This window comes from Mastigoproctus giganteus, chromosome 8 (genome assembly GCF_048544385.1).
Source record: "Mastigoproctus giganteus isolate SK-2022 chromosome 8, ASM4854438v1, whole genome shotgun sequence".
Classification (NCBI taxonomy): Eukaryota; Metazoa; Arthropoda; class Arachnida; order Uropygi; family Thelyphonidae; genus Mastigoproctus; species Mastigoproctus giganteus.
Genome location: NC_143582.1, coordinates 115,554,428 through 115,570,047, shown reverse-complemented (window position 1 = coordinate 115,570,047; position 15,620 = coordinate 115,554,428). Strand labels below are relative to the sequence as shown.

General features: G+C 38.0%; 1 protein-coding gene across 7 annotated transcripts in view; it reads left to right on the top strand.

Moving 5' to 3' along the window:
• Positions 1 to 15,620, top strand: part of ash1 (histone-lysine N-methyltransferase ash1) — a 1,128,611-nt gene that overhangs the window by 588,044 nt on the left and 524,947 nt on the right. For all 7 annotated transcript variants that reach the window (XM_090378882.1, XM_090378880.1, XM_090378881.1 and 4 more), the window contains one exon: positions 6,269 to 6,323. In XM_090378882.1, the coding sequence (XP_090235008.1) occupies positions 6,269 to 6,323 (55 nt within the window). The remainder of the gene's footprint in view (positions 1 to 6,268; positions 6,324 to 15,620) is intronic.

The window sequence follows — 15,620 nt, the reverse complement described above, 5'->3', positions numbered from 1 at the left end:
ATCGCCACCTTTGGTTCTCCCGCAAACCACGGCACTTTTGCTACTTAGCACACGTTGCTTTGCTGCTCTAGTCTAGGGCATGATTTTTGTTTAAATTCAATTTAATTTACAATAAAAATTAAAAGGATTCATAAATTTAATTGATTAATTGCCAATACTATACTAAGCTAACAGATTCCTACTACAGTGCTGCCTATTTCTACTACATTGCTACCATGTTTGTGGAGCAATCAGGTACAGGACATGATATTGTCTTAGTGTGAGGAAATGAGGCGACAACTCAGCGTTATTATGGACCTATATGAGAGCTTGAAGGACAGGGTGGATGCCCTCGAAGGATCTAATTGAGGGCCCATCAAGCTCTCAGCTGCCCACATCAACCCCAGACATTGCGCTTGATCATTATGCAACACAGCAGCATCCTCCAAGGCAGAATGCACTGGTACCACAGGAACTAGTAGTTGTTGGTGACTCTATTGTCAGGGAAACGGGGAACATGGTATGTAAAAAGGATAGGTGGAACAGGACCAGGGTATATCTGCCATGGGCAAAGGTTGATGATGTTGTAGAGCAGATATCATCTTTTAAGGGCACAAAAGGTGATATTGTTGTACACGTTGACACTTAAGATATTAAGAGTAGGAGACCAGCAGAATTACTTAACAATTACAGGTCACTGTTGAAAAAAAAGCCGTGAATTAGGGTTGAATTTGAAAGTGTCTGCAGTTCTGCCCAGACACGATAAGAGCCTTGTCGATCAATTCGGCCCTGGAAGGATTGTGCAAGGCTCGAGGGATAGAAATTTTTTCAGCCTGGTCTGTGCTTGTTCACAGGAGAGAGTGCTTCTACAGGGATGGGATACACTTAAATAGAAAGGGTGCTAGAATATTTGCTGATGCTATCGAGACAGTGTTAGGTGGGTCGGAAAACTGCTAGCTTGGAGGGATACAAGGACTAATAGATTAACAGAAGCCACTGGCAGAGGTGAAAGTGATTCTTGCACTGCTTCTATTGGAGTGAGCAGCAGCCTGGAAAACAAGATGCAGGGTACTTCAGAGACTGCTGGGAGTCATTGCGGTACAAGTAAACTCCAATGCTAGGAGTTTGGTAAATAAATTTGATGAATTTGAGGTATTGCTCAAAACATCAAAGGCAGATATCGTTGGGATATCAGAGACGTGGTGTCACAGAGAAATAAGGAATGCAGAACTGGAATTTGGAGAGTACAATGTCCACAGGAAGGATAGACAGGATAGGAAGGGAGGAGTGGTTATGCTATTAGTTAAGAAACACATAAAATCCAAGGAAATGAAGCCAGTCGACATCGCTGCAGTGTCGAGTCAGTTTGGTGTGACAAGCATTGGGAGATCAAAATTGAGAGTAGGAGTGTGTTATAGGCCTAATGACTGTGATGAGTATACTAAGAAACTGTGCAGAGAAATAGAGTGAACCAGTAAATCAGAGTGTCTTTTTGTAGTGATTATCTGATACGCTTTACTGTATATACATTTCTCCTGAGTTTCGTATGTCCGTTAACTCTTTGAGTATTACAATTAAATAGATCTATTAAAATAATATAACTTAGAAAGGAAAGCGCCTTTCTTTAACCCCTTTTTATATTTTAGGAGATACTAACCTTCTCATCGCTTGGCTCACTAAGTGGAACCGCTCTTGCCTCCACATGGCGGGGCTGGTAACCTGGGAGAAAAAGACAATCTACCAAGGCCAAAAAGAGCACGTCATGAGTAAAGCAAACTCTGGGCTGGCTGCCAGATGCACTCCAGCCATCTAAAAAGAAAGATAGTTCCAATGCAGTAACTTCCAAACACCAGAAAACTGAGACAGAGACACATCCTGTTCCAACTTTCTTGATAATTCACTGATCTAGTGAAAATGCATTTGGAAAACTCACTACTCAGAGTCCAAAAGGAACTAGAAATTAGAGCTGGATCTCCCAAGTCCGTAAAGAGATTGAGGTCAGGAGATATTCTTATCGGGACCTCCAACGCCAAACATTCTGAGCGACTTTTGAGCATCAGTTTCTTTGCAGGTTTACCAGTAACTGTGATACCCCACAGATCACTGAAGACCTCTAAAAGAGTGATCTCAGACTGGGATTTATTAGATGTATCTGAAGAGGAAATACTAGAAGAACTCAAAGATCAAGGAGTAATTCAAGTAAAAAGAATCTCCACCAGAAAAGATGGCAATCTGATCCCTACACGAAATCTCATCTTTACATTTAACACACTGCATTGTCCAACATCCATTAAGGCCGGATATCTGGTATGCAATGTCAGGCCATATATTCCAAATCCACTACGGTGCTTCCGATATCAAAAGTACAGGCATTCCGAGACAGCTTGCTGGGGAACTCCTACTTGTGCAAAGTGCGGTTCAATAGAACATGAGTGCGAAGCCTGTACTGTCCCTCAACCAATATGCCCAAACTATAAAAAAGACCACCCTGCCTATGCTAAAACATTAGCGCTGGAAAAACCGAAACTTATTCAGAAATACAAAACAAATCACAGTGTTTCCTATCAAGAAGCAAAGCGGATCATCTCACCACCAACCCATCCAAACAGACCTACATACGCCCAAATCACCAAAACATACCAACCAACAGCAGTGCAAACTGAATTATCAGTAAAAGAGTCCTTCTCAAATTACATCAAAACTGTGTACGGTACAACCCAAACTCAGGCAGTCAATACACCAATATCCATATCAAGTGAAAAACTGCATCCCTCAGATCAAGAATGCAAAGAAAAACAAATCAGAACTACCAGACATCAAGAGAAAATGGATATTAATGAAAAATCTGGAGATGACGGCATCCTAGAAATTTTTTGTCGAAGAAGACATGGACACGGAAAAGCCTTACATTTGAAAGAAAGATAAAAACAAAAGTGAAAATCAGAGAACTACAACAACACGAAAACGTTCCAAAAGCCTAACAAGAAACAAATAATGAACAAAATAATTCATTGGAATTGTCGTGGTTTCTGTGCCAATATTGATGACGTATATGATCTTACCTCTAAATATATACCAATGTGTCCCTGCCTTCAAGAGACATGTTTAAACCCTTCAGATACACTAAAACTGTCTCAGTATAATATCTATAGAAAAGACAGAACCCACCAAAATACTGCATGTGGTGGTGTAGCAGTTTTAGTAAACCCACATGTTCCTTCCAATCTTGTCTCACTGAATTCTCCACTTGAGGCGGTAGCCGTCCGTGTAGCTGCTGACATTCACATTACAATCTGCTCCCTATACATCCCACCGAGTGATATCATCCGACAAAACAATCTAAATAGTCTCATTGGCCAGCTTCCCACACCTTTCCTCATTCTGGGAGATTTAAATGGACATCACACACTATGGGATAACAATCACATAGATCAAAGAGGAAAACTAATTGAAAAATGTTTAGATGATAACAACCGACTTCTTCTAAATGATGGGGTCACCAACATATGTTCACCTTCCTTCTGAAACTAATACTGCAATAGACTTGTCCATCTGTTCAGCAACCCTGCATACTACACTAAAGTGGACAATAAATGATGATCCTTTGCATGGTGATCATTTTCTCATAATAATTGATTTGATGAATAAAACCTTATCAACCTACAAAAATTCTGTAGTGGTTTATTGATAAAACAGATTGACAGACCTATAAAACACTAGCTAAATTTAACCCCGATATAATCCAAGAATCCCCAATCGATAAAGTGGTCGACTATGTCACAAAAACAATATTACATGCAGCTGAAAAGACGATACCAAAATCCTCTTCAAAATTGCCGATACACCCAAAAATCTGGTGGAGTGATGAATGCCGTACGGCTAAAAAAAAAGAGCAAAGTAAAGCATGGAATACCTTTCGCCGCAGTCCAACTACATGTAATCTTATCCACTATAAGTGTTCTGGAGCAAGAGCAAGGTATGTTAGATGCAATAATAAAAAGGCAGTTTGAATCCGCTTTACTTCAACCATCAATCAAGAAACCCCCACACACAAAATTTGGAAAATAATCAGAAAAATAAGTGGCAAATACCAGACGACTCCTATGCCTATCATGGAATGGAGGGGACAGAACATTTCTGACCCTGTACAAATTGCCAATATATTAGGGGAAACTTTTGCTAAAACATCATCAATGGAAAGTTATACACCAACTTTCCGAAGATTTAAAACAAATACAGAAAAACAAAAATTAAACTTATTGTCAAAAGGTAAAGAACAGTGCAACCTACCATTCACTATCCACGAACTGCGTAGAGCTCTGTCAACATCTAGATGCAGCGTGGTAGGACCTGACAATATCCACTATTCAAGGATACAGGAACTAATTGCTGGATCATTGCAGTCACTCCTTGATCTGTTTAATAGACTTTACCTAGAAGATACATTCCCTAAAAAATGTCATCATGGTACAGTCCTTGTGCCTTCCTTAAACCAGGAAGAGACCCAACAAACCCCCACTTGTTATAGACCCATTGCCTTGACTAGTTGCCTCTGCAAAATTCTTGAAAAGATGATAAACCGTCGGCTGATATGGTACCTAGAAAACTTTAATCTCCTACATGCTGCACAATTTGGTATTCGCCAAAACAGATCAACCCTAGATATACTAGTAAGACTAGAGAACTCCATTTGTAATGCATTCCTCAGATCACAACATCATGTAATGGTTTGCTTCAATATCAGTAAACCTTATGATTCCACATGGAAGTATGGCATTCTTCGTTAATTACATCGTCATGGACCAATCCACATCGTCATCTACCGATTTTCGTACAGAACTTCCTGTACAGATGCACATTTCAGGTCCGATTTAAAACTTCATTATCCCAAGTATACTCACAAGCAGTTTATAAAAGGTTCCATAAATTCCAGTGGGTACCTGGCTGTATTGGAAGGCAAATTACTGCCAACCATTAGAGACCATTTCAACCTGCCAAGTAACTGCATCTTTCAGGACGACTCTGCTCCTTGTCATCGGGTGAAAAGTGTAAGTAGGCACTTCTGTAGTTACTTTAGTTTCATTTCTGCATTAGAGGTTCAACAGTAATGTGTTTACATTTGTTACAGGTGAAAAAATAGTTGGAAGAATGGTCCATTACAACTCTTAGCTGGCCAGGAAGCAGCCCGGACCTGAATCCTATAGAGAACTGTTGGCATCGTGTGGAATGTGCAGTTGCCAGAAAGAAACCAAAGACCCTTTGTGTACTTCAGGAAGCCATAGTTTGTGATTAGAACCACGAACTATCAGTGGATTATCTTCAGAAATTTATCTTGTCAATGTCTGATGGTGTGCTGCTGTCATCAGGGCGGGAGGTGGTTCAACTAAATATTAATTTGCACCTGGTGATGAACTTTTCATTTTGTTTTCCATTTAACATGATAAACTGAAGCAAATTGAGGGCTTCTGACAACATTACAGCCATAATTGTCGTGTTTACCAAAACTGTTGTATAAAGGTTGCAAATGCCCACTTTGGAATATTTTGAGTGCATCTGTCAAATATTACTTAACTTTGCCTTAACTATCAATAAATATCTTTTGTTTATAATTCTATTTGATACTAGTCATTAGTGTAACATACCATTACGAAAAAGGGTTAGAAATATGAAATTCCTTGGGGATGCACTTTCTTTGAACACCAGTGTATGTGAATTCCCCTCTTTCATTTCAATCTCATTGATATTACTACTGCTTTTGTTCATTTTTTTCCATTTTATCTATTATTTGTGCTTTTGTTATATATTCCAAAACTAGACCTGGAGAAAGCCAAGTCCAGTATCAACTGATATCATCTGTTTTCTCAACCCATATACTATACTAAACTGCTGTAAAGAGTTCTGATATGTTTAAATAATCTAAACTGGGATTTTTTTCCTACAAATTGCATCACCACATGCTGCCATGAATGATAGTTTGTTATTAATAATTAATGCTGCATTCAGTTCAGTACTCTATTGTGATTTTTTTAGGGAAATTATGAATTTATTTATGTAGAATTAAGTAAAGTATCATCTCTCTCTCTCTCTCTCTCTCTCTCTCTCTCCGCATTCTAATGCTAGAGATTTTAAGATATTAGTTTCTTAAAACCCCTCTGTTTAATAGTAGTCATGGTATAATTTATCTTGTGTATCACTATTTATTTTATAAAGATATATTTCTTGTTTTTTTTTTTTTTTTAAATATATATTTATATGACAGATGTAACATCCACCTTTATCATTTTGGTAGATGTCTTCCTAACTCATTTTACTGCACTGAATACTTCCAGATCTGTTAAAACTAGGTAAGTTTCAAAGTTAATCAAAATAGACTATTTTTCTTTTCCTTCTTTTACTGGTAATTTGATGTCTTTATTTTCCACAGTTTTACTTTCTTATATTTCTCAATTGTGGTGTACAAGTTATTATTCTGTTTCTTAGTTTCTGGTGGACAAAAGTACTAAATAAGCTGCTCCTCGGCAGGAGAGTCGCATGGCGTTTATTAGTTGAAGTGCAATACAGTTGTATGATAATACTGAAATGTTATTAAGTAATTAATAATTGCAGAAATGCATTTAATGTAGTTAAGTAACATAAAAATTAAACAATAATATTTAAAAAATCAAATGAATGGAGATAAAAGTCTCAGGAAATGATCTCACATGTTTTATCTGCACAGTACTGCCATAAATCCTCTTTAAAAGGCTGGGCAAGGATACTAAACATAATTAATTTCCTGATTGCAGAATTTAACAGTTAGTAATGCTAATAATGCTGCTGCATGTTACAGGATTACAAAAAAAAAAAAAAAAAAATCAAATTATCAAATTGCTCTGGTGGTTCACGAAGCAGAACATTTTCCATCAAACAAATTTTATTCCAAATTGTAATGGATGGCACAATTTTCAATTTGTTCCAGCCATATCGTACCATACCATTTTGCAACCATATCATTAAAAAATACAACGAAACTAACCACTTCCTACCTAATTGATTTACATAGCCAGAACTCAGGAGATAACTAAAGTTGTTTGCTGTTATATGCTTCAAAATCCCTTCCATTAATAAAAGATTCAGCCCAGAAAAAAGAGAAATATGACCTGTAACCATGACAGAGCTAATCATGTATTATGTAGAGATCACTGCTTTAAATGGGAGGACAGTACAGATTAACTTGAGCACTAAGGGAAATTGGAACGAGATTATAATCAAAATTCTTACCTCAGCAATACCAGAGAAATACAATGTTGCTCTTCATACCTTTGAAAGAAATCACTGTTGTAAAAAAAAATTATCCTGAAACATTGTATATCTTAATCCTCAACATAATTACATCTCACTGTTATGAAAAATGACAGATGTAAAAATATTGTTGTGGCTTTCTTGAAACCTTTATTCTTTTGTAGTTTCTTTGATTTTTTTTTTGTAGTTAGTTGTATCTATTAAATTCAGGAAAATGTAACATTGTCTCTGTCCTCTTGTCCACCCCTCTCCAATTTGCCATAAAAAACAGTTATATCCTATGCCTGATCGTTGAAATGTTTTTCACAAGCTTGCTGCTAGATAGTCCACTGGATGGAACCTACTGGTAACTCTCTACATAGCATCCAGATTATCTAATGTATAATTTCACTCTTCAAGCTTGTGACTGGAAGGAGACAAATTAATGTGTATTCATGAAGCACTTATGTCAAGGATCTGGATTATATTCTTGCTGTGGGTACACCATACAGTCAGTCCTCGTATAGCACGATAGTTGTGTTCCTAGAAACTCTCGTGCAATATAAACAACAGGCCCTATGGGAAAAATAGGGTTAGGTGCCGACCACCCAAGATTGAACACACATTTGTAACCAAAACACAAACACCATAAATTATCGTAATAAAATACTTATGTATTTTATTACAACTATTATGTAATAAAATATTGCTAATGCTTTTGCTTCTATAGTAAGCAAACTTGTTTTTTGTTTGATTTTCTATCCAAACAGATGACAGCCGTTCCATCTCTTCCAATTCTTTGTGTCTTAATCTAATGGATTTTAATTACACTTTGAGTTGTTTATTTTCTCTGCATCCTTTGTAATTCTCGGCGTTGCCTCATTTAGGTCTGTAGCACGTGCAATATCACATGGTCTTTCATTTCGCTCAAAGCGTTTCACAATTTCATATTTTTTCTCTGTCGACAGAGGCGGACTGGCCATAAGCCTTACCGGGGAAACCCCGGTGGGCCGGAGGCCAGTGTGATTTTGGCCATAAACCATTGTATGAGGCCACTATAAATTTTCCCAGGTGAGAATTTTTGACCCAGTCCGTCTCTGTTTATCGATATTGCTTTTCTTTTTCTCTCCGAATCTGCAGTGTATTCCTTTTCCAGGACGCTTCCTTTTCACACCTTTTAAATATTTTACTCATTTTTAGGGAATAAAGCACAATTACAAAACGAGGAGGCACGCTTGATACATATAAACAAAGCTGCGCACGTGTAGCAACTGAATAAATAACACTGTAAAGGCAGAGGTACACTATTAACACCTCACATTTTACTAAAGCACATTTCTGGGGGTTTCTACCATAAAACAATAAAAACAATTTCCAATTGCATTTCTGCTAGTGGAATCTGTTATAAACTGGTAGTAAACTCGATCTAATTGCATTTGCGATAATACCGATAGCTGGAATTGTGTTGGTTTTTACTTTATTATGGTGAAATGTGTTTCCCCTTCACTGATATAAAAAACATAAATACATTTTCAGAATCTTCTCTTCATTCCTATCGTGTTGCGTTCGGTTGGGGTGAGTCTGCGTTCGACTGCCATTTCTTGTAAACACAAAGGCGAATCTTGCATAAGCGAATTCGGTTCGTGTTATATAAGATATCGTTCCCCTATTTATAAATCATGTGTGATCGAATTCGTGTAGTGTAAACATGTGTTATACGAGGACTGACTGTACTCTCATCAACAGTCTTCTTTTACTTTATATTAGGGATGTATTATTAACAGCCATACTAGTAGAACAGACTTTTCTGAAGAAAGATCTGTTTCTCAGTACGAGATTATAACTACTCTGGAAGCAGAATTTTGATCTTGTGGGAACCATAAGTTTATTGGAAATTTTTGCGGTCTGTTTAATTAACTAACATATCAAATTATGTTTTACAAATTGTTTAAATAGTCTTAGTCATATTCGTTAACTTGCTTTTAAATTTAGATAGTGATATTTTAAGTTATGACTTACTATATGTACCTCTGTTGTATTGCTTTGGCATGAATGTCATAGCATGTAACAGGTAGTGAAGTGGAATATTAAGTTTTAATTGTGATAAATAAGTAGCTCGAAGGTTCTATTCACTTGTTAGGCATATATCTTTTCTGATTTGATAAGAAATTTTGCTTTTTAGTAAGGATATAATTGATTGTAACACTGCAATTGTAACAGTATAGCCTAATGTATATTTTGAACTTGATAGCTTAATGTAGTATTTTAATTAATCAGTTAAATTTATTTATTTTCATTGTTAATCAATTAAATTATATTTAAACAGAAATCACCACCAAGAGTACAGCAGCAAAGCAAGGAGCACAAAGTAGTGGGAGTATTGTGGCTTATGGGAGAACTGAAAGGGGTGATTCTCCAACATATCACAGCCTCACAAAATGAAAAACATTGTGAAATGTTTTCAGGCTCTTCTGGAGCAGGACATGGTCTAGCCAAGGGGAATGTCTTTACTTGTGTTAAGTGCAAGAAGTGTGAAGAAATTATGTGCCATCTCTGCATTGTGATAGTTGTTTATGAGAGTTTGAAGAGTAGGGTACATACCTTCAAAGGAATAAAAATGGGGGACCCTTCAAGCTCTCAACTGCCCAACTTAATGGCACAGTTCACTCTTGTGCATAAGGCAACAAAGAGGCAATATACAAAGCAGAATGCCTGGTTCCACAACAGCTAGTTATTTTTGGGGAAATGGAAAAAAAATGGGGGGAAAAAATAGGTGGAATAGAACCAAGGTATGCTTGCTAGGGGCTAAAGTTGACAACATTGTATTGCATATATCATCTTTTAAAGGCACAAAAGGTGATTTTGTTGTACATGTTGGCAAGAGATCTGCAGATTTACTTAACAGTTGTAAAAAGTGTCTTTGAAAGTGTCTGCAATTGTGCCTAGACACGATAGGAGGGAGTATACATTGAGAGATTTGTCGATCAGTTCTGCCCTGGAAAGACTGTGCAAGGTTCATGTGGTAGAATCTATGCTTGTTAACAGAGGAGCTGGTTTTCTAGGGATGGGATAGTCTTGAATAGAAGGGGTGCAAGAATATTTGCTGATGATATCAAGGGAGGAGGAGGTGGTTCGGACAACTGGTAGCTTGTGGGGATACACAGACTATTAGCTTAACTAGAGCTTCACACAGAAGTTAAAGTGATTCTTCAACTGCTACTATGGGTACATGCAGCAACCCGGAATATGTCCTCATATGCAGACATTGTAGGAATAAAGTAAACACGGTGTCACTAAGACATAAGTGATGTTGAATTTGAATGTGGGGAGCAATGTATGCAGGAAAGACAGACAGGACAGGAGGGGTGGGCAGGGGCTATGCTCCTAGTTAAGAAGCATATTAGATCTGAGGCAGTGCATCCACTTGAAATGGCTGACGAGTGCAGTTTGTGCTTATATCACACCAACAAGTCAGTTTGGTGTGATATAAGCACTGAGAAATCAAAATTGAGAGTGGGAGTGTGTATAGGCATAATGACTGTGACGGTTATCCCAAACAACTATACAAAGAAATAGAGTGGTCAAGAAAATCAGAATATTGCATAATGGGGGATTTTAACTTTCCAGATGTATGAGCAACCAACCAAGAATTTTTGCAATTTTTGGGTTAGTTACTCATACACTAGCAAGACTTCTGTGGATTTCTTGGTTGACTGTTTTCTACAACTGTATGTTAGAGAGGCAAGAAGAGGAAGCTTGATCTGTTTATCAGCAGAGATTCTTCATGCATTAAGAAACTGCAGTTAAATCGCCCACTGGGTGACAGTGATCACAGTGTACTAATGTGGAATTTAATTAAAGACAACAACTGTCAATGGTAAAGGGATAGGCTTTTGCTTTCGTAAGAGTGATTACAGTGGTCTCAGACAGTTTATAAAGTCTGCATTGGCACCAACTGATGGTGATACCTACAGCAAATTCTAAATGGGAAGTATTCAGGGAAGTAATCAAAGAAGCTACTAAGCCTTTCATACCAAGTAAAAAAAAAAAAAAAAAAAACCTCTTTAAGGCTTAGACCTAAATGGATGTCAGGTGAACTGTTGAGATATGTGGCAGGGAAAAGTGCACAGGATGCATGTAAATTATCAGGTGATGCAGAAGCCTGTGGGAGATATAAACAAAGGAGGTTAGGCAAGCTAAGGAAGATTATGAGAAATCTCTTTCAAAGATTGCAATGAAAAACAGCACAGCAAAGACTTGTATGTTTATATTAACAGTAGAAGGAAGAGTTGATGACCCTGCTCAAGTTGTGGAAAAATAATAGGTATTTTGCATCTACATATTCACACATGCAGAATTCTTCAGGAAGGGGAATACCAGAAGTATATCACTCTAACGAGGATATAAATGACTTTGTGATAACTGAAAGGAAATTGGAGGAGAAATTGTTGAAGATGCACATAAAAAAGGTACTGCAGTGAATGGAATCTATTCAATTATATTAAGAGAGACAGGTAAGCGAACACTTAATTATGAGAGCATTCTTGGAATCAGGGGAAGTCCCTATGGACTGCCGATGTTCAAATGTATCCCCAGTTCATAAAGGGGATCAGAATGCGACATGAGTAATTACTGATCTCTTAGCTTAACACTTTTTCTATGGAATCACTGTTTAAAGGGGCGCCTCCGTAGCCAGGTGGGCAAGAGTGGCAGTGCGTAGCACACGCTTCTTGATTAGACCGGGGTTCGAGCCCGTGACCACCAAATACGGAGGATGCGGAAAGGTCAGGGAATGACCACCGCATATCCCCAGAGCAATGTGGCCTTAGTTGCTAATGCTCCTAAAAACCAAATAACAATAACAATAACTGTTTAAAGAGGTGATGCTGTACCCTTTGGACAGGAATGCAAATATTCTGCAATCACAGTGGATTTCTTAAGGGGTGCTCTTGTCTAACCAATCTCATAGTTACTATGATGCAGTGACCAAGAAACTGAATACAAAAAATAATTCTGACAATCATATACTTGGATTTCAAGGAAGCTTTGATACTGTTGCACAAAAAAGACTGCTGTACAAACTGCAGCTGTGTTGAATTAAGGACAAATGACTGCTATGGATAAAGGGATGGTGAATTGGAAGAAGACGTAGTGGATCGTTTTCAGAGTCTTGTGGAATAATGTTATTAGTGGAGTTTCCCAAGGTTCACTGCTTGGCCGTTTCAGTTCTTATCAGTGATATTGATGAAGATATATTAGGCTTAATATCTAAGTTTGCAAATTATTATAATTATTAGCCATATGGTGCAAGTTAGCCTGAGGCTTATGCTGCACCAGCCAAGAAAAAATTCCCCGAGTTAGCTCAGGACCCTGGGTGTGCCAAGCCCATATTCACCAGATGTGACCCCTGGGTGGGGGGGTGATACAATGTTTTCCAGGTGGTTAATGACAATCATCAGGGTGTGCTACTGCACAGTGATGACTGCCATTAGAAATGGCAGTTTAAATTTAACATTGACAAATGCAAATTACTGCATATGGGTAGCAAGCAGTAACCCCATAGTAACATATCAACTGCGTGTCACTACCTCAGGGTAGTGGAGAAAGAAAAAAACTTGGTGGTAATTGTACAGTCAGAGATTAAATTCTCAGAGCAGTGCAGATACACTGCCATAACAGCTCATGTGGTTTTGTCAATGATATACAGAAACTTTACTAGCAAAAATGAGGAGGTGATTATTCCTTTGTATAAAGCCATGGTTAGGCTGCAATTTGAGTACTCTATACATAGCTGGATGCCTCACTTTAAGAAGGATGGAGATCTGCTGAAGAAATGGGTGCAGAGAAAGGCATCCAGACTGGTGAAGGGAACAAAAGGGTACTCTTATCTAGAAGTTCTGCAAATTGTAGCATACTGAGACTAGGCATATGGAGGGAGATCTGAAAGAGGTGTTTTAAGCTTTGATTGGATTGATTATGCTGAATGTTAATGGCATTCTTCTACTTGTTGAGCCTACACACCTGATGGGGCAGAAATTCCATTTGAGGAAGGATGGTTGCAGGGTAGAGGTGCAGTTTACCTTCAGCCAGCGGGTGGTTGATTGTTGGAACAGGCTTCCATCTGTTGTTGTGGAAGTGGATGGGTTGAATAAATGCAAGGAAGAAGTAGACAAATTCTTGGAAGGTACAGATGAGTGAACTGTGTAGTTTTTTTTTTTTTTTTTGGCTGATGCTTAATTAGCTTGCTTTCTTTCTGCAACCTTTTTTGCCAGTACTGTTACCACTACTAATCTCTCAAATTTGCCTCATTCATCTCAAAATTATATATGGTCTCAGATCGTAATGATGTCCTTTTCGCCTATCGAGCCACATTTACTATTTCTTACAGAATTTCAATTGTCAGTGGCTGTAAATTGCCATAACTACTCACTCTTCAATCCCATCTGCTTTAAACTAGGTAATCATGTATATGTGCATCCTGATATTGCTTGTCAGAGATTATCTAAACTGAAAACACCATCTTTTTGATCTCCTTTGGCTTAAAATCTCTTTACCCCATTCCGTCAAATTCCTGTTGTGGTTCTAACAGTCTTCCAACTGTAAAAATCACTCAAAACTTCCTGATTTCCTTTCTCTAGTCAGACTCCTTACAGTGAAGCAATTTTTCTTGTTGATTTTAATATTTACAGCTTCAGTTTTTCTGCTACATTGAGCGATGTAATAGAGTTTGTGAGGTTTTTGCAATCATAGATGGCCTTACACAACATGTTCACCAACCTCTTAGAATCTCACAGTCATAACTACGTCCAAAACTCATAATCTTTTCCTCATCAACAATAGTTAAAAATACACAGTCTGTGTTTCTGGTTGTCTTGGTACCTCTGATTAAAACTAGAGGCCACCCTCCTACCCGGATTGTTATTTTCTATCTTCTGATCCAGTGCATTCTCCGGTCATATCAGTGAAATTATTCTTATATGAATGAAATCCTTTATTCTAAAATCCACCCTAAAATCTTGTCCTCTATACGAGGAGGGTATCAAAAAGTTTGTACCCTGACCTCGATGAACATCAGTGGGAACATGCCATTTTTAATATAAGTTGTCTACATATTCAGTAAATAACATGTGAAATTTCATTCCCATAGATTGTCATACACCAGAGGTGGAGCCTGGAATCTGAGGAAGGGCGCAATGTTTGGCAAAGTGGAGTATCGAGCAGTGATCAAGTTTCTGCATTTGCAGGGCAAGAAAGCTCAGGAAATTGGAGAAATGAAAGCTGTGTATGGGCAAAATTGTTATCAAAAATGGAAATGGAAGTTCCAGTGCAGTCGTAAAAGTGTCTTTGATGAGCCAAGAGAAGGAAGGCCATTGACACACACACACACACACACACACACACACACACACACACACACACACACACACACACACACACACACACACACACACACACACACACACACAGTGACATTGTTGCAAAGGTTGAGCAGCTACTGCTGTGAAACACGTGTAACAATTCATTTCATCACAATTGCAGTGGGAATTAGTTATAGGTCTTCCCACAGCATTTTACATGACCATCTGCATGTCTAAGGTCTCTGCACAGTGGGTTCAAGATTGCTGATGCCTTTGCAGAAGTAATGCGAATGCAATGTCCTCGCCCATTAGATTTGTGTAAAGCGGATGTTGAGAACTTTTTTGATTGGTTGGTAACAAATGACAAATGCTGGGTGTACCAGTATGATCCGGAGACTAAAGACATGTCAAAGCAGTGGATGCACACCTACAAAAAGGCAAAGACAATTCTATCTGTGAAGAAGGTTATGTTGTCTGTGTTTTGGGACAGAAAGGGGATTATCCTGACAGATTACCTACCTCGTGGTTTCACACTTACTGGAGAATACTACATAAATCTTTTGAAAAAGTTACACAATACTTTGAAGGTGAAAAGGCTTGGAATGTTAACTTCTTCTGTCAGACAATTCACCAGCTCACACAACTGGGCAACAAAGTTGCCTCCACCAACTTTGTTGCCCACTGTGGTTTCGAACTACTGCAGCACCCACCCTATTCTCCTGAACTAGCACCATCAGACTTCTTGTTTTGAGAAATGAAACTACAGTTGCGTGGATGTCGCTTTGATTCATCTTAAGAAATCATCAGTGAATTGGAATTGTCGTTTCAGGCAAAAAGTGCAGACTTCTATGATCAAAGCATTAAACAACTGATGCATAGATGGGAGAAATATGTACTTATATATGGAGAGCACATAGAAAGGGATTAAAGTTCCTCTGAATTTTCACCTTTCCAGGGCTATTATTTCTAGGTAAGGGTATGATCTTTTTGATACCCCCTTGTATAAACCATTATTTTTGATTA